At 40.2% G+C, this 24,979-nt stretch overlaps 3 protein-coding genes across 5 annotated transcripts; all 3 read left to right on the plus strand.

Moving 5' to 3' along the window:
* The first annotated feature begins 1,528 nt into the window (after window positions 1-1,528).
* Window positions 1,529-6,520, plus strand: LOC122981051 (nuclear factor 7, brain-like). Its single transcript, XM_044349555.1, has 2 exons — window positions 1,529-1,665; window positions 4,980-6,520. The coding sequence occupies exon 2, from the start codon at window positions 4,997-4,999 to the stop codon at window positions 6,386-6,388; it is 1,392 nt and encodes a 463-aa protein (XP_044205490.1). The 5' UTR covers window positions 1,529-1,665; window positions 4,980-4,996; the 3' UTR covers window positions 6,389-6,520.
* Window positions 6,521-8,723: 2,203 nt separating this feature from the next.
* LOC122981052 (nuclear factor 7, ovary-like) lies at window positions 8,724-10,499 on the plus strand. The gene is made up of 2 exons (XM_044349557.1): window positions 8,724-8,808; window positions 8,914-10,499. The coding sequence occupies exon 2, from the start codon at window positions 8,931-8,933 to the stop codon at window positions 10,317-10,319; it is 1,389 nt and encodes a 462-aa protein (XP_044205492.1). The 5' UTR covers window positions 8,724-8,808; window positions 8,914-8,930; the 3' UTR covers window positions 10,320-10,499.
* A 6,509-nt stretch (window positions 10,500-17,008) lies between these two features.
* Window positions 17,009-24,722, plus strand: LOC122981049 (zinc-binding protein A33-like). 3 transcript variants are annotated; one of them, XM_044349551.1, is made up of 2 exons: window positions 17,009-17,810; window positions 23,314-24,722. In XM_044349551.1, exons 1-2 carry the CDS (start codon window positions 17,385-17,387, stop codon window positions 24,298-24,300), a joined length of 1,413 nt encoding a protein of 470 aa, XP_044205486.1. In that variant the 5' UTR covers window positions 17,009-17,384; the 3' UTR covers window positions 24,301-24,722. The 3 variants fall into 3 exon arrangements, with proteins under 3 accessions (XP_044205486.1, XP_044205484.1, XP_044205485.1); XM_044349549.1 differs by lacking the exon at window positions 17,009-17,810 and adding an exon at window positions 20,512-20,996 and having other exon boundaries at window positions 22,871-24,722; XM_044349550.1 differs by lacking the exon at window positions 17,009-17,810 and adding an exon at window positions 22,548-22,761 and having other exon boundaries at window positions 22,871-24,722.
* Window positions 24,723-24,979: the final 257 nt, after the last annotated feature.

Raw genomic sequence — 24,979 nt, forward strand, 5'->3', positions numbered from 1 at the left:
ACAAAGTGCTTTACAAAGGAAAATAAAACCAACAGGGCAGATAAAATAAGCAAAGAGGAACAAAGAGGTGAAGGCAGAAGTACATAGTAACAATAGAAGATGCACAATAATAGTAATAATAGGACAATAGAATGCACAGGAGTAAAATAATGATAAAAAATACGATAAAATAACATCAACTAATACATGTAAAAACAGTAATTAAAACATATCAAACATTTCCAAAAGCTTTCACAAAGAAAAAAGTTTTTAAGACAAGTTTTAAAAGAAGCTAGAGACCAAGTGTGTCTGAGTTCAGCGGAGTTCCAGAGAGTTGGAGGCTCCGACAGCAAAAGCCCGACCAGCCTTTAGAGGTCTAACGTCTGCATTGGGCTTTAGTGCATCACTGTAAATAACTCATATACTGTACATGTCATCATAATGAGCTTATGTGCTGTTGATTTACGTCCCCACAACGTGAGGAATACCTGAATCACACACACACACACACACACACACACAAAACACATTTAATGTTTTCTGCCACTTTCTTGTTTTTTATTCATTGATTTTATATTGTTGATCAGAATTGTGCATAATTTGGCACACAAATCATCTTGGTAGCATCATGCAGGAGGAGATACAAATCAAAGTGTCTTTAAAGGCCCAAACAACCAAGTTTCTGAGTTATGAATGATTTGATTCTACATGAACACAATTTTCTGCCAAAGTTTAGAACAGTTTTGATTATTTTACACAAGAGATTTCTGTATTTCTGTTTTTCGCTCATACAGTCCTTATGACTGAGAGGCTTTTAGACTTTAGAGTATCCAACTCTTCATAATTCACATCTAATTATGTTTGTTAACTTTGATTGTTGCTTATGCAATCACATATACTCTATATTTCAACAAATCATAATAATATGATATATAATGTGCGTCCAGCCTCCATCTGTGGATTTATCTGTCTGACAACTTTGCTTTTATGGAAAATATAGGCTCCTAACAATAACAATGAGGTGACAGAAGCAGGACGTACAACATGTAATAAACATTTCGTCATTTGTGGTAAACATGTGCAAAAATTCGCTTGAGAAAGTTTCACTCTGCAAAAGGAAAGGCAGATCTTTGTCTGCACATTATTACCATCAGTCATGTGGTTTTCACTCTGCACTGTAGTTGCTTTTCGACCTATCAAGGATGAGAGGAAGACATAGAAATCAGATTAACTTTTTAACATTTTGCTTCTATAATTATAGTAATAACTAAGTTGAAGAAGGTTTATCTTGCTGGAGCAGAAGGAAGCACATCTCCCATCATAGATGTAGATTGTGTTATGTTTTGTTTTCTGCTTGTATGTGTTTTTGGTAGTGGTCTGATGCGTCGAGTCTGTGCTCATGTAGAGTGTCTCTGAATGAGGAAACCGAGCGGGGGGGGGGGGGGGGGGTGTTGCCTGTACGTACGTAAGTAAGTGGCTTTTTATGTGGGGGCTGGAAATTCAACAGAAAGAAGAAAGAGCAAGCTGAGGTTAAAATAGCATCTGTGACTAAAGAGCAGAAACTTCTTCTGGAAACTGAAAGGCAACCTTTAGTTGAAGTGTAAGATGGAATAATTTAACTGTATCGTCCGTGTTTCTACATGTGAAGAACTCTGAATCCTGAATCTGAACGCTGAATCCTGCTTGGTGAGTTTCATTGAATATAAATTAAAAAACACATTTATCTGTGCTCAAATATAAAATACCTCAATATTGGTGGTCTTTAAATTATATATGTATCTCTGTTTGCATTTTGTTGAGGTTGAATTTGGGAAGATTACATTTTCCTTGCTGTTCATCCCTTGTGAAGGTTATTTGAAATTATTATTATTATTATTATCCACAAGTTGTTTACATCTGTGGAAATCAAATGTCAAGAAAATGGTAAATAAATGAGCATGTTCCTCTGGTACTAAGGACACTTAGGCCATAATTAAATGTTGTAAGTTAAGATTTATTTTTTAAAGAAGGAGCAACTTCAAGGTGCTTTTTTTAACGGCAGGAAAAAGGTATTAAAACCTTTGAAAATTATTTTTAAAAGTATTAAAACAATGAAAATATTTTATATTAAAAGAGGATAAGATGAGAATTGTACATGTGATGTGAAAGGGGTTGCACATAGTGATGAACCCACGGTAAATTATTACCAGAATCTGCAGTTCCCTTCAGCTTCAATCAGCCTTTTAGAGTGTTTGAACTCATTGTTTTGGTTTTACACATTCAGAGACCTGCTGGTGAATAAAGTGGAACAGTTAAAGAGATTCATATTTGTAGGCATGGACAATGACACCACTCCAAACTAAAGCTAATGGTGCTCAGTGGCTTCTATGTAATAAAAAAAGCACTGTGTGCCAACATGTTTGCCATATCAACTTCTATATCCAGTTTGTGTTGTTGTGGCAATTCACCTCTTGCACTTGACTTCACTGAGGAAAGAAACAATTTCCCAGTACAGTATTGTCACACTTTCTTTAGTATTGGTATCTTCATATCTTAATTCTACCACTTGTGAATAAAGGAAGAGTTGGGCTATATGGTTGATTGGTATTGCGGTAACGGTGAAATCCTTGCTTGGTCTTTGTAGACTTTCCAAGTTAGCTAGCTAATGCTATACTACCAGCTGCAACACAACAAGCCAACAACAGCTCACCATACATGCGTCCCAACAATTTTGGCACATAAGTCAAAAACATTATAAGTGAAAAATAGTGCAAATATTTCCTCCACTGCAAGTTTCTATAGATAATATATTCCTCCAAAAGTGATTGGTGCATTGCCTACACAGATGTGTTTCAGTAGATAGTAGATTCTTCTCCATTAATTGTGCTTTCTAGTTTTAAGGATGACCATATGGCATCTGGTGCAAGTATTCAACACATCAACATTTTTTTTTTCAGTAACATATTTCCAGTGCAGCTTATTCATATGTAATTAAGACCAGACATTGGCATTAACTTAATAAGGCAACACAACTAAAGAAATCATAAAGAAATCCCCGTCATTGCTGCTGTACCATCGGTACAAATGTGACTGCAGGATTTCCACTCCAGTTTGTTGTCTTTGAAAAAGCTGTCTATAACCTGAAAATTTTCCTCTCCAGTCGTCTTTCCTGTAAGCTTCTTGCAAAACAAAATTTGCTCATTTATGCTTGACAATGCACAAAGGCCAGGAGCAGAGCTTCTCTGCTGCCATCAGTCATTTCATCCGACTGCAAATCCAACAGACCTGCTTGTTTCATTTTATTCACCACTTGTCCAAAAATATCAGTGGACATATCATCGATCTGACTGGACACTGCGTTGTTTGATAATGGAACTGTCTTGAGTGTGTCGGCTACTTTCTTGTCAATCATAGTTTCAGCCAAAACTATGGCTGCAGGGAGAATGAGATCTTCAACGACAAGAGTGTGGCTTTTTTGACTCAGCAAAGTAGCGACACAGCATATGACACCTTCAGTCCTTTGCTTGACACACTTGGTGCTTTCTTCAGTGTAGTCTGACTTGACTTGAAGTTGGACAGTTTTCAATCGAAGAACTCCTCAGTTTTACCAAGACTTCCTGAGTGTTTGGTGCTCTGGTGCTGCTGTAGATGGACTGGCTTCATTGAATTAGTTGTCAAGATTTCACCGCAAAGAGAACACTGTGGCTGGCGGTGGATCCATGGATGTACAAGTAAATCCGTACAAAATATCTTTTTCACTGAACTGCTGGTGTTTGGGTTTGGCCTCTTTTTTCCTTCTGTCACCAGGCTCCCCTAAATCTGAATCCAAAGTGACAGCAACTAGACATTTATTTATAATTTATTCATTTATAGTTTATTCGTGTTTACTAGCTGCTGCTAGTTGGTTTACGCACAGTTTTGACATGCGTGTGAACATGACCTATTCACACAGTGGTGTATTTAGTTGCTGTGTGCAAATACAATTGTAGAAATAGCCTTATAGAATGACTATATGTTTTCTCATCATTTTGGAAATACGTTATAATCCCCAATCGTCCCATGTAGGGGAGACCGCGGATGGTTGTAACATTTTTGACATTTCAAATGTCTGTAGCTTGGAGCTCTGTTAAACCAGCGCGTTCAAAATGTGATGCAAACTAGTGGCATGTGTCTGCTATTAAATGATGTAGGTTTTATCTCTGCAACACAAACAGAAAATGCATGGTTTAGTCGCAAACACAAGGAGTAAAATTTTACAATTGACCCCATAGTCCGGGTTAGTTGTAACATACCCTGGGGTGAAACTGAACATTATGAAATAAGGATTATGACAAAAACTTAAGATATTGAAAACTTTTTATTCAACACTTAAATGATTTTTGATGAGTTTTTAATGTAATTGCGATTGTGTCTGTGTGTTACACTTTCATTTTAACATTATAATAAAACTAAACAAAATGTGCAAATATGCACCAGATCAATCAATTGAACATTAGTGTGTTTCTGTGTGAGTGTGTCTGTGTCAGTGTGTGACAAGTATGTATGCAGTATGTGTGGCACTCCAAAATGTTGAGAGAACCCCCTTGGCAGTCTTTCTTTTCCATGACCCAAGCATACTGAAATTCAAAGTAAACATATAAATACAATTAATTTTTTGCTTGGGGTAGGTTGTAACATTTTATCACATGTTACTAACCCAGACTCTTGTAGCCATGAACTAGCTTACCTTACAGCTAACCACTAAAACATTAGCACTAACCACTTGCATGAAAGATATCTACATTTTGAGTTTTTTGTGTGTCTTTGCTTTGCATTGTGCTACTTTTGACTTTTGACTGACTGTACTAACTGACTGTAAAGTGGAAAACTAGAACTCTGCCGCTTCAACCTACTGACTCTCCACACACTGAATGTGAGTTTGACTAAAAACTGGAGTCAAAGTAAAAGTAAATGTCAATGAAGTTAGTAGAGGAGGGAGGGGAGCCATGACTGACTCTATTTTCTGTCTGTTGTGTTTTCAGCTTCACTCTGAGACAAAATGTCTTCCAGATTAGAGGAGGATCTCTGCTGTCCGGTCTGTCATGACGTCTTTAGAGACCCTGTTCTTCTGTCATGTAGCCACAGCTTCTGTAAAGACTGTCTGGAGTGCTGGTGGAAAGCGAAAAATACACGTAAGTGTCCAGTTTGTAAGAAAAGATCTTCAAAGTCAAAACCACCTCATAACCTGGTGTTAAAGAACCTGTGTGAGTCCTTCTTACAGGACAGAGATCAGAGAGCTTCAGAGGCTCTCTGCAGTCTGCACTCTGAGAAACTCAAACTCTTCTGTCTGGACCATCAGCAGCCAGTGTGTGTCGTCTGCAGAGATTCAGAAAAACACACCAACCACAGATTCAGACCCATCGATGAAGCTGAACGACAAAACAAGAAGGAACTTGAGGAAACTCTGAAGCCCTTAAAGGAGAAGTTAAAGGTTTGTGAAGAAGTTAAAGTGAAGTTTGATCAAACAGCAGAACACATTAAGGTCCAGGCCCGACACACAGAGAGGCAGATTAAGGAGCAGTTTAAGAAGCTTCACCAGTTTCTAGAAGAGGAAGAGGAGGCCAGGATGGCTGCTCTGAGGGAGGAAGAGGAGCAGAAGAGTCAGATGATGAAGGAGAAGATGGAGGCTCTGAGCAGAGAGATAGCAGCTCTTTCACACACAGTCAGAGCCACAGAGGAGGAGCTGAAAGCTGAAGACGTCTCATTCCTGCACAACTACAAGGCTGCAGTGGAAAGAGTCCAGCGCTGCCCCCTGCTGGATGATCCACAGCTGCTCTCAGGAGCTCTGATAGACCAGGCCAAACACCTGGGCAACCTGGCCTTCAACATCTGGAACAAGATGAAGGAGATGGTCTCCTACACTCCTGTCATTCTGGATCCAAATACTGCTGCTCCAGAACTCATCCTGTCTGAAGATCTGACCAGTGTGAGACTAGGAGAGAAACAACGGCAGCTTCCTGATAATCCAGAGAGGTTTGATTATTATGTCTCTGTCCTGGGCTCTGAGGGCTTTAACTCAGGGACTCACAGCTGGGATGTCGAGGTTGGAGACAATAATACAAACTGGAGACTGGGTGTGTTATCAGAGTCTGTCCAGAAGAAGGGAAACATACAGTCTGGATTATGGAGGATAGGGTTCTATGAAGGTAAATACTCAGCATTTTCACCACCAGCTCCCTCCACTGATCTCTCAGTGAAGAAGCTCCAGAGGATCAGAGTGAATCTGGACTGGAACAGAGGAAATCTGTCATTCTCCGATCCTGATACTGACACACACATACACACCTTCACACACACTTTCACTGACAGACTGTTTCCATTCATTTTCACAAGGGATAAACTGAAGATTTCCCCACTGAAGGTCTCTGTGACAGTGGAACAGAGCAGTTAGAGACGATGATGATGGTTCTTATAATTACTCTCATTTATTTCTTAAAGGGAAAAGTCGCTGAATTTAACCTCTGAAGCTTCTGTCCTCCTGCTGTCTCATTATTCCAAAATATGTTCATGTTGTTTCACTTGTTGCTGTTTTTGTCAAACATAAAATGATTCAAACTTATTTTCTGATCTTTATATTTGGTCTCTTCAGCCTTTAGTTTTTTATTGATACTGTGTCATTTTAAATGGTTGTTAATGTTTTCTGATGTTGACTTTGTGTGGAGCCATGAAGACCAGCAGCCAAGAATCAATTACTGCATGTTGAACTTTGTTTTACATTCCAGTTCAGATTATAAAGTTTACAAACATTAAATGTAATTCATTGTTTAATTAAATATACTGTATGTAAAACTCTATATCGATGGCCAAAGAGCAAAACCTCCTCTGAAAAAGGCACTTTTATGAGAAAACTAAAAGAAACGTATTGTTTTCTTGCAGAATGCTGTTGTTAAAGATATTCAGTACATAATATATTATGTGTTAACAATACCGACTAGGTATTAGTGCCTAGCAAAGTGCAGATAGGTGGTTTTTCCCCACTTTTCTTGGATCATTTTGCAGATAGGCGCTTTTGCACTTGGTGCAAGTTGGAAGAGGTTCTACAAAATGATGCTCTAAATTAAGTTAATAATTAAAATTAAATTAAAAATAAAATTAAGTTTGTTTTCAGGTAAAAAGATGGGCCAGTGTAGTAAATGTAATAGTTACTACATTGTAGTATACTAGGGTCAGAATTCAGCTTGGTCTGGTGCTGATGCAGACAGAAGGTGATGTGCCACAACATGTTCCCAGCGAACCTCATGGGAGGTTTTCGTCAGGTGACTTTTCTGTCACAACGAAGGGCGGGATTATCTTGCAGACAGACTGAATATGAGCAGCCTTCCTTGTTCTCGTCATCCAAAGTGAAATCCGCCAATCAGAAAATTCTGCAGATAGGAGGTTTTGCGCTTTGGCCATGGATATGAAATAATTCAAAATATCTGCACAATTTTACATTTGATGTGATGAAGTCAAAATAATTCTGTCTGTGAAAATGTTTTTTTTCAGTTTTCATCAGTTGAATTCTGTCATTTAATCAGAGGAGGGGTTTTATTTAAGGTGGACATGTGAGTTTGGGTCAATAAGAAAAAAATCCTCCTGTAAAAATTAATAAAACTCAGGATTATGACACCCTGTGATGTCTCCTGACATATTAGTGTATTGGTTTCTTGAGACTTTTTAATACTGAGCAGGCAGCAAATAGGCAGGAATAGCAATAAGACTGAAAATCAGTTTACCATGAGTAAGGGCAATGAGAAAAAAATGCTACAGTTAAAATAATCAAAATTTAGGATTATAAATCAATTAAAGACCATTTCATTCTATGATTCATTCTCATTTCATCTTCCCCCCATTTATGTTTTTCAGCTCATGAATTAGCTTGAAAATGACGGAACAACGCCATCTACAGGCGTTATGCCACCAAGTCATTATTATGAGATGCTAAGTCATAATTTTGAGATAGTTTTTCATTATAATGATTTAAAGGATCTTTTTTTTCATCACAGTGGCAGAAATGGGCTTCCATATTTCATAATTTAAAGGCTAAAAGGCAAATGAAAACGATAATCAGTGAACAAAGATATTCTAATAAATCTTAATCAAAGCAATAATCAGTTTGCAAAGGTACTCTAATACTGTAAATCTTAATCATATCAAAGCACTCATTTGGTCATTAAACAAAGAAACAGCAATAACTATAACAAATTTCCTTAACTTACTGAAATAATGCATCTGGTGCACAGTCAACTGGAGAAAGTAGCAAATATCACACACAGGTCATCACACAGCAGCAAACAAAAGTAGACACTGAGCCAGGCCTCTTATCAGTTTGGGTGTGCCCCGTTAGGTTGAGTCAGTTTTTCTGGAAAAAGATGGCCCACCAAAAATACAATTTCTGCCTACATGACTGCTATGTGAACCTTAAATTCCTGCCCCTCTGAATGACACATTATTTTCTAAGCTTCATAAAGGTCATGCTGTTCTGTACTTCACAGATAAAATCAGATAAAACCTGTTACTCATTAATCTTTAGAGGAGTTGGTAGGTGTATTTTTGAACTGTGGAATGAAACACACTCTGTTTTACATGTGAAGCGACAGCATTTATTAGAGGAGGTCTGACAAAACTCCACCCCTCAACTGACTCACCTGAGACAAAGCAGGAAACAGTTTATTCTCCGTCTCTAAAGAGACACACAGACTGAAAAACAGACGATCAGATTCACCTTCAGACCAAACTAACAACTTCCTCTGAGTGAGTACAGCTACAGGAGAGAAAAGTGGAAAACTAGAACTCTGCTGCTTCAACCTGCTGACTCTCCACACACTGAATGTGAGTTTGACTAAAAACTGGAGTCAAAGTGAAAGTAAATGTCAGTGAAGTGAAGGAGGGAGGGGAGCCATGACTGACTGTACTAACTGTCTGTTGTGTTTTCAGCTTCACTCGGAGACAAAATGTCTTTCAGATCAGAGGAGGGTCTCTGCTGTCCGGTCTGTCATGACGTCTTTAGAGATCCTGTTCTTCTGTCATGTAGCCACAGCTTCTGTAAAGACTGTCTGAAGAGCTGGTGGGGAGAGAAACCAATACATGAGTGTCCAATTTGTAAGAGAAGATCTTCAAAGTCAGAACCACCTCGTAACCTGGTGTTAAAGAACCTGTGTGAGTCCTTCTTACAGGACAGAGATCAGAGAGCTTCAGAGGCTCTCTGCAGTCTGCACTCTGAGAAACTCAAACTCTTCTGTCTGGACCATCAGCAGCCAGTGTGTCTCGTCTGCAGAGATTCAGAACAACACACCAACCACAGATTCAGGCCTGTTGATGAAGCTGCACGACAACACAAGACGGAACTTGAAGAAACTCTGAAGCCTTTGAAGGAGAAGTTAAAGGTTTGTGAACAAGTTAAAGTGAAGTTTGAACAAACAGCAGAACACATTAAGGTCCAGGCTCGACACACAGAGAGACAGATTAAGGAGCAGTTTAAGATGCTTCACCAGTTTCTAGAAGAGGAAGAGGAGGCCAGGATGGCTGCTCTGAGGGAGGAAGAGGAGCAAAAGAGTCAGATGATGAAGGCGAAGATGGAGGCTCTGAGCAGAGAGATAGCAGCTCTTTCACACACAGTCAGAGCCACAGAGGAGGAGCTGAGAGCTGAAGACGTCTCATTCCTGCACAACTACAAGGCTGCAGTGGACAGAGTCCAGCGCTGCCCCCTGCTGGATGATCCACAGCTGCTCTCAGGAGCTCTGATAGACCAGGCCAAACACCTGGGCAACCTGGCCTTCAACATCTGGAACAAGATGAAGGAGATGGTCTCATACACTCCTGTCATTCTGGATCCAAACACTGCAAATTCAGTACTCATCCTGCCTGAAGATCTGACCAGTGTGAGACTAGGAGAGAAACAGCAGCTTCCTGATAATCCAGAGAGGTTTGATCTCTTCTACTCTGTTCTGGGCTCTGAGGGCTTTAACTCAGGGACTCACAGCTGGGATGTCGAGGTTGGAGACAATACATACTGGAGACTGGGTGTGTTATCAGAGTCTGCCCAGAGGAAGGGATTCATACAGTCTGGATTATGGGGAATATGGTTTTATAAAGGTAAATACTCAGCATGGTCACCACCCACTCCCCCCACTGTTCTCTCAGTAAAGAAGAAGCTCCAGAGGATCAGAGTGAATCTGGACTGGAACAGAAGAAATCTGTCGTTCTCTGATCCTGATACTAACACACACATACACACCTTCAAACACACTTTCACTGACAGACTGTTTCCATTCATTGACACTGTAGATAAACTGAAGATTTCCCCACAGAAGGTCTCTGTGACAGTGGAACAGAGCTGTTAGAGACGATGATGATGGTTCTTATAATTACTCTAATTTATCTATTAACCTTCCTGTTGTCTTCCCGTCGACTGTGCACACATGTTCTCCCGGGTCAAAATTGACCCGGTCTGGTTTGACTGTTTAGAAAGCATATAGTATAAATTATCACTCAAAACTGTGTAACATCTTTTAGCCAACTTCATTCCAACTCAGTATCACAAATTTTACATTGCTTTTTTAATTTATGATCAATAGACATCATTTACATGAAGTCATACATTGTTTTTGAGTGAAAAATAGCAGGAATTATGAACTAATTAAATTATATTTAAGATCAGAGGAAAATATGTTGATAGATTATCACAGACTGGTATATGTCAAAGTTTAATCAGGACACTGTTTTGACACTATTTCAAATTTTTTAATGGCCGCACATAATAACACGCGTTGTCCCTTGGGTCAAAATTGACCCGGTTTCATTTGACTGTTTATAAAGCATAAAGTATACATTATCACCCAGTTCTCTGTTACATCTTTTTAGCCAACTTCATTCCAACTCATTACCACAATTTTTACACTACTTTTTGTTCAATAGACGTCAATAGACCTCATTTGCATGAAATTATACCTCAATTGTGATGAAATCAGGTTTACAGACCTGTAGCTTTGAAGTTGTGTGTGTTTGATTGTGTGTGTGTGTGTGTGTGTGTTAGGGGTGTGCCATATCATATCGTTCACGCTAATATCAGTATAATTTTTAATATGATAAAAAAAATCATATCATGATAATGGCAGTATTCTGACATGTTGATGTAATGATGTACAGCAACAACAAGCATGGCTGGAGGCAAAAGTAACATTGCTACCGACTCCACAGTGGAGGAGTTAATGTGGAGGTGGTTTGGTTACAAAAGATCAGATGTACAACAAACCACGGCAATATGTAAGAAGTGCAAGAAGATTGTAACAACAAAAGGGGGCAATACAACAAAGTTATTTCCCCACCTCAAGCTGAAGCACCCGGTTGAGTACGAGGAGAGCAAAAGATCCTACCAGGAGTATTTTGTCATATTGCCAAGATATTATTATCGCTAACCTCACACGCCAAATGGTTTGTTACACATCTGAGAAGTCGTCCTTGGAAACTGTTTGGAAAAGGGCATGCACTTTCAAAAAATACTTGGCAGGTGATTGGATGAACCAACTGTCTATCACCGTCTATCACTGTCTTACCTTACGAGGCAGCAGGATTCGCGAGATCACAAGATCATGTGAGAATCTTCATAAGACGCTGATTCGTCCGAACAACCAGTGGTTCAAGAACGGTCTGTGTGCAATTTTGCAGACTTACACGACACACCCAATTTACTATGCGACACGCCTACTTTACTACACAAACCCCCCCTCTGATGCTGTCACCCTAACGGCAAGCTACTCGACAAGCCCTTCCCCCTCGACCCCGACCCCTAACCCTAACCATCCCCCTCCTCATGCCTAAACCTAAGCAAGTGGGTGTGTCATGTAGTAAAGTGGGTGTGTTGTGTAGATACTGCGAGTCGGCAGATAGACCTACTTGGGTGGTTCAGACACAAACACATAACTTGAAGCCTGACAAGATGGATTCTCGCGTGATCTCATGATCTTGCAAATCCAGCTGCCTTGCGAGGTAAGACAGTGATAGACTGTGATAGTCACATGGTATTGCAGAAATATCCTGAATATCGTAAGATTATTTTAAGGCCATATTGCCCAAAGCTAGCGTGCATGTACATGTGCATGAGTGTGTGTGTGTGTGTTCATCTGCTGGAAACCATAATATGTGACCAATCGCCCCATTGCTGCACCTATTGGTGGCTGGGTCAAATTTGAACCAGGAAGACCACAGATGCTATAAATTTTAATAAAACACCCACAATTCAATTAAAGCGGTGATCATTACTTTTATTTGCAAAGAGTGTAGTATGGACCCATCCATGTGATTTTCAGGCAATTAGATGAAAGAAATCCATATTTCTGATATAGAAACATTTGAAAACGGGTCAAATTTGACCGGAGGACAACAGCAGGGTGACAGGGAGAAGTCTCTGAATTTAACCTCTGAAGCTTCTGTCCTCCTGCCGTCTCATTATTCCAAAATATGTTCATGTTGTGTCACTTGTGTTTGTCAAACATTAAACATTATTTTCTGATCTTTACATTTGGTCTCTCCAGCGGTATTTTATTGATACTGTGTCATTTCATTCATTGTTTTGTTTTCATTGTTTTTCATTTCATTCATTGTATTCATTATTTAATTAAATATACTGTATATAAAACTCTATATGAAATAATTCAAAATATCTGGACAATTTTACATTTGATGTGATGAAGTCAAAATAATTCTGTCTGTTTTTTTCAGTTTTCATCAGTTTATTCAAGGTGGACATATGAGTTTGGGTTCATGTTGGTGATTTAAGAAGTTTTCTCTGCTGTTTCTCTCTGAATAAGAAAACCTGCTAAATGTAGAAAATGTAAATGATTCCTGATGTTTGCTGGATGTTTATGTAACCTGTAACCTGCTGTGATTCTTTCTAAACTGGAAAACTTTGTGTGGAAACCAATAAAAAGTGAAGCAGGAAATGTGTTCAGATTTATAGTCATCATGTTTTAGTTCTGACCTCCATTTTATCAAATGTAACAATATACACAGACTCTACAGGATCCATCATGTTTTTTAACTATTTGTCTCTTTTCTCTCAGTTTCCGTTGTTGTATCCACCAGTAGCCTTCAAATCACACAAATCTCCTGCCGTCTATATGTTTTTAAATTAAAAATCCCCCTTATCTACTGACTGACAATATTCCCAGCTGCACCTGTATGACAGTACACACACATATGATTACAGTAAAATAAAATACAGTGGACATTACCTCAGTATGATCAATGGTATCTACAGCCCTGTTTTAAAATCATTGTAATTTGGGAATTTGGTATCACTGGTTTGTAGTTGTCTCACAGGTTTGAGATAACACCTGTTAAAATGTTCGGCCACTAGATGGAGACATTGAACCACAAACTGCAGGAGGGTTTCATGGCCTGATCTGGACTGAATATAAAGCAGGGTTTATGTAAACATGGTAAGATGACCTCCAGGTGTTAATGCAGCTAATGTTATTACTAATGTACTATACTAGTAATACTATAATAATGTATTATACTTGATATATATATATATATATATATATATATATATATATATATCAGTCCATAAACAGACAACATGCGTACAGACTACTGTACGTACACTCGCTCTCTGTTGGTAAAGCAACCGCTGCTCTCCTCTCACGGTTGCGGGACTGAGAGTTGGCCTCCCTTCTTCTCTTTCCTTCTCTTTTACTAACATATACACACACGCATATCCACCTGATCACGCATGTTTTCCACACATCTGATGGTCAGATAATGCAGGACATAGTGCCGCCTTGCCCTTTTGTTATCTGCCATCAGACAGGTGTGTGCAGAAACACCACCGGTCAGCGCTATCTGCTATTGTTTACCAGAAGTCTGCAGTGTCTTCCGCCGGTTGTTTCTCACGTGACATGACTTCCCCCAGAAGCCGCACCATCTTGAACCACGTGCATCGTCACATGATTCACGTCGGCCATCTTGTGACACACACACACACACACACACACACACACACTTAGTATTAGTATTAGTTGGCAGCATAGTATTTATTGATTGAAACAATTGTTGACTTTGTTTATCCTTGTGGAGGTTAATAAATACTATTTATAGCTTTAAAGATAAGTCTTCTGGTCATTATTGTGCATATTTTGCTGTGATAAGAGGATGATTACTGTTCACTTAATGGTGCTGATACACCAGGTATCAGCTCCCCCTAATTGAATAATTTGTTTATGAGACTACTTTTACAGTTTGGTTATTGGTCCCGGTTTCCAGGTATTATTAAGTTAGTTTAATAATTTCTGATCTCATGATCCATGATTATCTCTGATGATTATGAATTATAACTAATAACCGAATGCACTCCTTTCAAACCCACTCCTTTTTTTTGGCATATGTGCCAGCCAAGCAATTCCTATCAGACTGAATGGCCGTCATTTTAATCCGGCATCCAGCTCTTATAATACATCCATGGAAAATCCCCACAGAGCCTACATGTACACCCTCTGATGATGAAATTTACGTCACACAAACCCTGGCAGACCCTCATTCATTTTGGTATAATTTTGGCTTTTGTTTTGTGTCCGCACAGCCACTACACTGTCTTCCTGTAGATTCTGATCAACTGTGCATGTGTGGAACGCGTCGGACTATGCATCCGTGGTGGCCACAGCTGTCCGTGTATGTGTCCCCTCGGGAGCATATCTCATGGGGCGGCTGTGGCTCTCAAGGTAGAGTGGGTCATCCACTAATCAGAAGATTGGTGGTTTGATCCCCGGCTTCTCCAGTCCGCATGTCGAGGTGTCCTTGTGCAAGATAATGAACCCCAAATTGCTCCCAATGGCTGCGCCAGCGGTGTGTGAATGTGCGTTAGATTAGATCCTGATGAGCATTTTGGCGCCTTGCATGGCAGCCTCTGCCATCAGTGTATGAATGTGTGTGTGAATGGGTGAATGTTGACGTATAGTGTAAAGCATTTTGAGTGGTCAGAAAACTAGAAAGGCACTATATAAATGTAGTTATCATTTACAATATATCTGTGGCTTTAGTGGGCTGCAGGCGCGTAGCCAGTAATGGGTGGCACTGGTCCACCCAGCCAAGTCTGATCAAAACACATTTTGTAACAATAAGTATAAAATAAAGATGTATAAGGAACAAAATAAATATAAACTTGATTTATTGATGACTTGACGTGTGTTGAATTTGTCATCTGATTAAAACGGAACTGTTGAAATAAGTTTAAGTCTCTGGACTGTGATTGTTTCCTCTGGTTCTGACACGCAGACCTTCCTGAGCTGCCATCAGCCAGCTTGCTGCTTTTCAGGTGATGTAACGTTACCGCTACAACAATGGCTACACAAAGTTTTAAATGTGCTGTTTGACAAAAAGTTAAAGAAGAAGAAACTCCACGGCCTCCATCAACTGAGTCCACAAGATTCATCAGCCTGGCCGCTCGCTCCCTGGCGGTATAGCGCTTTCTTCTAGTCAGCCTGATGCAGGTTCACCCATAACTGCTGGAAGCAGTGGTGCTGAGGGAGCTGCAGCCTCCAGGTGACTGCAGCCTATAGGCCCATTTTTGTTGTTGCAGTATTTTTTTTCTGTCAAGTGTAAGCTGGTCCAGCAAAAATAGACCCTGCGTGTGGTGACAGCTGAGTGGGGAAAAGAAACCTGAGACGCACGGCTGACATATCCCGGTTAGAATTTTCTCCGGCAGCTCGATTACTAAAAACTGTAGTTATCAAACTGACAGGACAGAGGAAACTCTCCAGAGGAAACAGAATTAAACTTTTAGCTTCTTAAATGTTTTTTTAAACAGCTCTGATGGAGCTCAGGATTTACTGTTTGGTTTGGAAACCTTATTCTGTCCAATAAGAATAGACTTGGAAGTCTTGTTAAAGTGGCCAGTAAGATTTCAATATTATTGTATGAACCTGGACTATCCTTTTGGATGTGTAGAAGAATATAGAACATTCATTAATATTAGATCCTGACTGATCCTGTCGGCATGTCTGGAGATTTAAATAATCAATGAAGTAAAACTGCTCTGCCTTGTGCTTAAATGTGCAGCAGCTCTCTCTTAGTGGGGAGACGCACATATTGTTTCTGCTGCAGTGGGATCAATGCAGGTATTTTATAAACTCAAACATTTAATTGGGAGGGGATGTTTAATCATCAGCACCTCCAACTGAAATCATGTTCTTGCGGCTATGGCTTCACCCACTGATTTATGTGCCATTTATGAACCACATTCACAGCTGAATGTGTATGTATTTCCCTGCACAGCCAAGAATGGGAAATCAAATTGCTTCCCATCACAGTGGTACAGACAGTTAAAAGAGTGTAAGGACACAATTTTCTGCAAAATTTGTTTTTCGTGAGCTGACTGGTACTGAAGCAACATGGCTGTAGGCTGTAATAATGAATGCATGTCAACATGTTTGTGTCAACACCTTTTCTGCTGTCTGGGTTTATGTTTAGTTGCCACTTTGTGCAATAAAATGGTTAATTAAAAGCTGTGTGCTATAGAGCTGATGAGCAGCTGGTCTTGATGGTGCATATATACTGTATTTTAGGCTGGACAGGCTATAAAAGACTCTTTTTGTCTATACTGTTGTGTTCGGCCTTTTTGGTCTGATGCTCTGTTGGTTAAGCTTGTTGGATAGACAGTGTTTTGCTGTTACTGTCTTTGTGATGCAGAACATTGCAAAGTAAACCGGTCGCTTGTTTTTCAGCTTGAATGTTTGTTCTTTTTTCTTCTTCTAACTTTTCATAAGTCAGTTTTTCTGGGAAAAGATTGACCACCCAAAATACGATTTCTGCCTACACCACTGCTATGTGAACCTTAAGTTCCTGCATAATAAAAGTCCATCACAACAGAACCACTGATCCTCTGAATGCCCTTCTGACTTCTGATTATTTTATAAGCTTCATAAATGTCATGCTGTTCTGTACTTCACAGATAAAATCATATAAAACCTGTTAGTCATTGATCTTTAGAGGTGTTGGTAGGTGTATTTTTGAACTTTGGAATGAAACACACCCTGTGTTACATGTGAAACGACAGCATTTAAAAGAGGTCTGACAAAGCTCCAATAATCACCTGACTCACCTGAGATGAAGCAGGAAACAGTTTATTCTTCGTCTCTAAAGAGACACACAGACTGAAAAACAGACGATCAGATTCACCTTCAGACCAAACTAACAACTTCCTCTGAGTGAGTACAGCTACAGGAGAGAAAAGTGGAAAACTAGAACTCTGCTGCTTCAACCTGCTGACTCTCCACATACTGAATGTGAGTTTGACTAGAAACTGGAGTCAAAGTAAAAGTAAATGTCAGTGAAGTTAGTAGAGGAGGGAGGGGAGCCATGACTGACTGTACTAACTGTCTGTTGTGTTTTCAGCTTCACTCGGAGACAAAATGTCTTCCAGATCAGAGGAGGATCTCTGCTGTCCGATCTGTCATGACGTCTTTAGAGATCCTGTTGTTCTGTCATGTAGCCACAGCTTCTGTAAAGACTGTCTGAAGAGCTGGTGGAGAGAGAAACCAATACATGAGTGTCCAGTTTGTAAGAAAATATCTTCAACGGAAGAACCACCTGTTAGTCTGGTGTTAAAGAACCTGTGTGAGTCCTTCTTACAGGACAGAGATCAGAGAGCTTCAGAGGTTCTCTGCAGTCTGCACTCTGAGAAACTCAAACTCTTCTGTCTGGACCATCAGCAGCCAGTGTGTGTCGTCTGCAGAGATTCAGAACAACACACCAACCACAGATTCAAACCCATCGATGAAGCTGCACGACAACACAAGAAGGAACTTGAGGAAACTCTGAAGCCCTTAAAGGAGAAGGTTTCTGAACAAGTTAAAGTGAAGTTTGATCAAACAGCAGAACACATTAAGGTCCAGGTCCGACACACCGAGAGACAGATTAAGGAGCAGTTTAAGAAGCTTCACCAGTTTCTAGAAGAGGAAGAGGAGGTCAGGATGGCTGCTCTGAGGGAGGAAGAGGAGCAGAAGATTCGGATGATGAAGGAGAAGATGGAGGCTCTGAGCAGAGAGATAGCACACTCATTCCAACACAACTACAAGGCTGCAGTGGACAGAGTCCAGCGCTGCCCCCTGCTGGATGATCCACAGCTGCTCTCAGGAGCTCTGATAGACCAGGCCAAACACCTGGGCAACCTGGCCTTCAACATCTGGAACAAGATGAAGGAGATGGTCTCCTACACTCCTGTCATTCTGGATCCAAACACTGCTGCTCCAGAACTCATCCTGTCTGGAGATCTGACCAGTATGAGACATGGAGGAGAGAAACAGCAGCTTCCTGATAATCCAGAGAGGTTTGATGACTTCTTGTCTGTCCTGGGCTCTGAGGGCTTTAACTCAGGGACTCACAGCTGGGATGTCGAGGTTGGAGACAGTACAGAGTGGACACTGGGTGTGTTATCAGAGTCTGTCCAGAGGAGGGAAGACATACTTTCTGGCTTATGGACAATATGGTTTAATGAAGGTAAATACTCAGCATGTTCACCACCAGGTCTCCGCACTGATCTCTCAGTGAAGAAGAAGCTCCAGAGGATCAGAGTGAATCTGGACTGGAACAAAGGAAATTTGTCGTTCTCTGATCCCGATACTAACACACACATACACACCTTCACACACACTTTCACTGACAGACTGTTTCCATTAATTGACACTGTAGATAAACTGAAGATTTCTCCACTGAAGGTCTCTGTGACAGTGGAACAGATCAGTTACAGACGAAGAGGATGGTTCTTTTAATTATTGTCATTTATTTCTTAAAGGGAAAAGTCGCTGAATTTAACCTCTGAAGCTTCTGTCCTGCTGTCTCATTATTCCAAAATATGTTCATGTTGTTTCACTTGTTCCTGTTTTTGTCAGACATAAAATGATTCAACTTATTTTCTGATCTTTATATTTGGTCTCTTCAGCCTTTAGTTTTTTATTGATACTGTGTCATTTTAAATGGTTGTTAATGTTTTCTGATGTTGACTTTGTGTGGAGCCATGAAGACCAGCATCCAAGAATCAATTACTGCATGTTGAACTTTATTTTAAACTCCAGTTCAAATTATAAAGTTTACAAACATTAAATGTAATCCATTGTTTAAATAAATATACTGTATGTAAAACTCTATATGAAATAATTCAAGATATATGCATAATTTTCCATCTGTCAAAATTATTCTGCCTGTAAAAAAATGTTTTTATTCAGTTTTCATCAGTTGAATTCTGTCATTTAATCAGATCTTTTCTCTCAGTTTCTGTTAGTAAATTGTCTCCACAGGAAGCCTTCAAATCACACAAATCTCCTGCTGTCTATATGTTTTTAACTTATTATAATAAACGCATCTATAATGATGGATCAAGTCTCTCTTAAAATAGGCTTTTCCTACAACATTCCATCATGTCCCTTCCTTATAATAGTCCATGATATCCCTTTCCTTTAATATTCCAGGGTATCCCTTACTTACAATATACACGGTACCCCTGACTGACAATATTCCCAGCTGCACTTGTATGACAGTACACACACACATGATTACAGTAAAATAAAATACAGAGGACATTATTTCAGTATGATCAATGGTATCTACAGCCCTGTTTTAAAATCATTGTAATTTGGGAACTTGGTATCACTGGTTTGTAGTTGTCCCACAGGTTTGAGATAACAGCTGTTCAAATGTTCGGCCACTAGATGGAGACATTGAACCACAAACTGCAGGAGGGTTTCATGGCCTGATCTGGACTGAATATAAAGCAGAGTTTATGTAAACATATTAAAATGAACTCCAGGTGTTATTGCAGCTAATGTTATTACTAATGTACTATACTAGTAATACTATAATAATGTATTATACTAGTGCACTTGATGGATTCAACCTGATGTCTCCACTTAGGTCACAAACTGGTATTTGTGTTGGAAGTAGAAGTTACTGTTAATTTTTAAGTAGCTCTTTGATTTGGCTCCACCTGCAGCCCCTTTGTCATTTGTTGTTAATTGTGTTGCTTTTAGTTTATTTTCACAAACAATGAATGGATTTAACTGAAGGATTTCCCTGTTGTTTTTTTAATTGTAGTAAAAAAAACATTACATTTACATTTTGTTATTTTCCCATTTACACAGCAGCATAAAAAACATGTAATAGAAACAAAACAGATGTGACAGAAGAGCTCAAGAGGCTTATACAGTGGTCCTCCCCACAACTTATGCCCCAAAATAAATACAATTGTTAATTAACAGCTGTGTGCTGTAGAGCTGATGAGCAGCTGGTCTTACCGGTGCATATATACTGTATTTCAGTCTGAAGAGGCGGTAAAAGACACTTTTTGTCTATAGTGTTGTGTTCAGCCTTTATAGTGTGATGCTCTGTTGGTTGAGCTTGTTGGATAGACAGTGTTTTACTGTTATTGACTTTGTGATGCAGAACATTGCAAAGTAACCTGGTCGCTCGTTTTTCAGTTTGTGTTTGTTCTTTTTTCTTCTTCTAACTTTTCATAAATCAGTTTCTGTGGGAAAAGATGATCCACCCAAAATACAGTTTCTGCCTACACCACTACTATGTGAACCAAAAGTTCCTGCACAATAAAAGCTCCATCACAACAGAACTACTGATCCTCTGAATGACAGATTATTTTCTGAGCTTCATAAATGTCATGATGTTCTATACTGTACAGATAAATTTGGACAAAACCTGTTAGTCATTAATCTGTAGAGGTGTTGGTAGATTTATTTTTGAACTTTGGAACAAAACACACTCAGTTTTACAAATGAAGCGACAGCATTTATTAGAAGAGGTCTGACAAAGCTCCACCCCTCAGCTGACTCACCAGAGACAAAACAGGAAACAGTTTATTCTTCGTCTCTAAAGAGACACACAGACTGAAAAACAGACGATCAGATTCACCTTCAGACCAAACTAACAACTTCTTCTGAGTGAGTACAGCTACAGGAGAGAAAAGTGGAAAACTAGAACTCTGCTGCTTCAACCTGCTGACTCTCCACATACTGAATGTGAGTTTGACTAGAAACTGGAGTCAAAGTAAAAGTAAATGTCAGTGAAGTTAGTAGAGGAGGGAGGGGAGCCATGACTGACTGTACTTTCTGTCTGCTGTGTTTTCAGCTTCACTCGGAGACAAAATGTCTTCCAGATCAGAGGAGGATCTCTGCTGTCCGGTCTGTCATGACATCTTTAGAGATCCTGTTGTTCTGTCATGTAGCCACAGCTTCTGTAAAGACTGTCTGAAGAGCTGGTGGAGAGAGAAACCAACATGTGAATCAAGCTCAAGCTGACGTAGCCTCATGGCTTTGTCGGCTTCTATTTCCAGCTTTTTGACTTGCAGGCAGAACTCATGCTGTGCTCTAAGTTCCTGATCCTTTTCTTGGGACTCCAGATGGAGACGAGCTAGGCGTACTTTTAACCAAGCCTCGCCTCCAGACCCTGAAGAAGCAGGAGAAAAGGGGTCAACACCCAGGGCTGCTTGACAGATCCCCACTGACTCACTACAGCTGAAAACAGCTGAAAGAAACAAAATAAAATCCTACCTGGCTGCACTAATCTTACCTGTCAAAATGTCAGAATAAAACACACTTAAGCAGCCACCCATAAGGCCTAGTGTTCAATAGACAGTCAGATTATCTGCGTGCGGTGCTGAAACAAAGGATATATGAAAACAAGAAAAATAAACTAAGCCGAGTGCCCAGGTCCCGAACACACACAGAACTACTGTATCAATCGAGTTAACAGGATTTCACTCACCAGAAGACCTAAGTTAATCTCAGAGCTAACTATCACACTAGTTAATATTACAACAGAAAGGCATAGAGGCAGAATGCTCAGGTTAAATCACAGCCGCCCTGACTTTTGCCCGATTCGGCTTTTATCATCTTGCATGACAGACCAGGCAGGCTGGTGATTGGTGGGTGATGAAAAGAGGAAGGCCCCGCCAAGGACGGGGAAGACTGGGGCACCAACACAGGTTGGGTGTCCGGAGGTGCCCAGGGAAGAATCCCCCCGGAGGAGCTGATGATGCCCTAGTTTGCAGAAGAAAAAGACTACACCACAGTAACAATATAATGAGTTGTCACCCAGACCGGTAACAATACTGTTGTGTACAGCTTTTATAGTCTGATGCTCTGTTGGTTGAGCATGTAGAATAGACAGTGATTAGCTCTTATTGCCTTTGTGATGCAGAACGTTGCACAATAAACTGGTCGCTCGTTTTCCAGTTTGCTTTTTCTTTTTTCTTCTTATGACTTTTCATAAGTCAGTTTTTCTGGAAAAAGATGGCCCACCCAAAATACAGTTTCTGCCTACACCATTGCTATGTGAACCTTTAATTCCTATACAATAAAAGCTCCATCACAACAGAACCACCGCCCCTCTGAATGACAGTTTATTTTTTAAGCTTTATAAAGGTCATGATGTTCTGTACTGTACAGATAAAATCAGGTAAAACCTGTTAGTCATTAATCTTTAGAGGTGTTGGTAGGTGTGTCTTTGAATGTTAGAATGAAACACACTCTGTGTTACATGTGAAGCGACAGCATTTATTAGAGGAGGTCTGACAAAGCTCCACCCCTCAGCTGACTCACCTGACACAAAGCAGGAAACAGTGTATTCTTCGTCTCTGAAGAGACACACAGACTGAAAAACAGACGATCAGATTCACCTTCAGACCAAACTAACAGCTTCCTCTGAGTGAGTACAGCTACAGGAGAGAAAAGTGGAAAACTAGAACTCTGCTGCTTCAACCTGCTGACTCTCCACACACTGAATGTGAGTTTGACTAAAAACTGGAGTCAAAGTGAAAGTAAATGTCAGTGAAGTTAGTAGAGGAGGGAGGGGAGCCATGACTGACTGTACTAACTGTCTGTTGTGTTTTCAGCTTCACTCGGAGACAAAATGGCTTCCAGATCAGAGGAGGATCTCTGCTGTCCGGTCTGTCATGACGTCTTTAGAGATCCTGTTGTTCTGTCATGTAGCCACAGCTTCTGTAAAGACTGTCTGAAGAGCTGGTGGAGAGAGAAACCAATACATGAGTGTCCAGTTTGTAAGAAAAGATCTTCAACGGAAGAACCACCTTGTAACCTGGTGTTAAAGAACCTGTGTGAGTCCTTCTTACAGGACAGAGATCAGAGAGCTTCAGAGGCTCTCTGCAGTCTGCACTCTGAGAAACTCAAACTCTTCTGTCTGGACCATCAGCAGCCAGTGTGTGTCGTCTGCAGAGATTCAGAACAACACACCAACCACAGATTCAGACCCATCAATGAAGCTGCACGACAACACAAGACGGAACTTGAAGAAACTCTGAAGCCCTTAAAGGAGAAGTTAAAGGTTTGTGAACAAGTTAAAGTGAAGTTTGAACAAACAGCAGAACACATTAAGGTCCAGGCCCGACACACAGAGAGGCAGATTAAGAAGCAGTTTAAGAAGCTTCACCAGTTTCTAGAAGAGGAAGAGGAGGCCAGGATGGCTGCTCTGAGGGAGGAAGAGGAGCAGAAGAGTCAGATGATGAAGGAGAAGATGGAGGCTCTGAGCAGAGAGATAGCAGCTCTTTCACACACAGTCAGAGCCACAGAGGAGGAGCTGAGAGCTGAAGACGTCTCATTCCTGCACAACTACAAGGCTGCAGTGGAAAGAGTCCAGCGCTGCCCCCTGCTGGATGATCCACAGCTGCTCTCAGGAGCTCTGATAGACCAGGCCAAACACCTGGGCAACCTGACCTTCAACATCTGGAACAAGATGAAGGAGATGGTCTCCTACACTCCTGTCATTCTGGATCCAAATACTGTTTATCCAGAACTCATCCTGTCTGAAGCTCTGAACAGTGTGAGACGAGTAGCGCGACAGCAGCTTCCTGATAATCCAGAGAGGTTTAATTATTATCTCTCTGTCCTGGGCTCTGAGGGCTTTAACTCAGGGACTCACAGCTGGGATGTCGAGGTTGGAAACAGTACATACTGGATACTGGGTGTGTTATCTGAGTCTGTCCAGAGGAAGGGAACCATAGAGTCTGGATTATGGAGAATAGGGTTCTATAATGGTGAATACTTAGCATGGTCACCATCGGCTTCCTCCATTTCTCTCTCAGTGAAGAAGAAGCTCCAGAGGATCAGAGTGAATCTGGACTGGAACAGAGGAAATCTGTCCTTCTCTGATCCTGATACTAACACACACATACACACCTTCACACACACTTTCACTGACAGACTGTTTCCATACATTAACACTGTGAATGAACTGAAGATTTCCCCACTGAAGGTCTCTGTGACAGTGGAACAGATCAGTTACAGACGAAGAGGATGGTTCTTTTAATTACTCTCATTTATTTCTTAAAGGGAAAAGTCGCTGAATTTAACCTCTGAAGTTTCTGTTCTCCTGCAAATTACAAAGTTAAAAAACACAACATGTAATTTATTGTTTAATTAAATACTGTGTGTGAAACTCTATGTGAAATAATTCAAAATATCTGCACAATTTTATATTTGATGTGATGAAGTCAAAATAATTCTGTCTGTGAAAGTGTTTTTATTTCGTTTTCATCAGTTGAATTCTGTCATTTTATCAGAATTTATTATCATTTATTTGGAAACAAAAGAAAAGAATAAAGAAATGAATTTTCATTCATCTTCATCGTCTGCACTTGTTAATGTGGTACTACGTTCTTCACCCAATATTTACAGTGTACAATGTAGTACAAAGTCAAGAGGTTGTGATATGTAGCACAACAAGTTAGTTAAGCTGTAAACAGAACCACATTCCTGCACATGTTCAGTGGCGTCTGCCTTATACAGAACTACTCTCCTGAGACTGACAACGCTGATCGCTGTTATTAGTCTTTGGAGCCGTTTCTAAACAAACTAACGTGACCAAACTCTTCATGATGAAGGAACATGTCACCCTGTGCAGCACTGTGACTCACTGATGTGTTATTAATGTTTTTTGGACAACAACGGAGGTCTACGGTACAGAGGAATAAGATATATCAGGCCTT

The sequence above is a fragment of the Thunnus albacares genome, chromosome 4 (assembly GCF_914725855.1).
Source record: "Thunnus albacares chromosome 4, fThuAlb1.1, whole genome shotgun sequence".
Lineage (NCBI taxonomy): Eukaryota > Metazoa > Chordata > Actinopteri > Scombriformes > Scombridae > Thunnus > Thunnus albacares.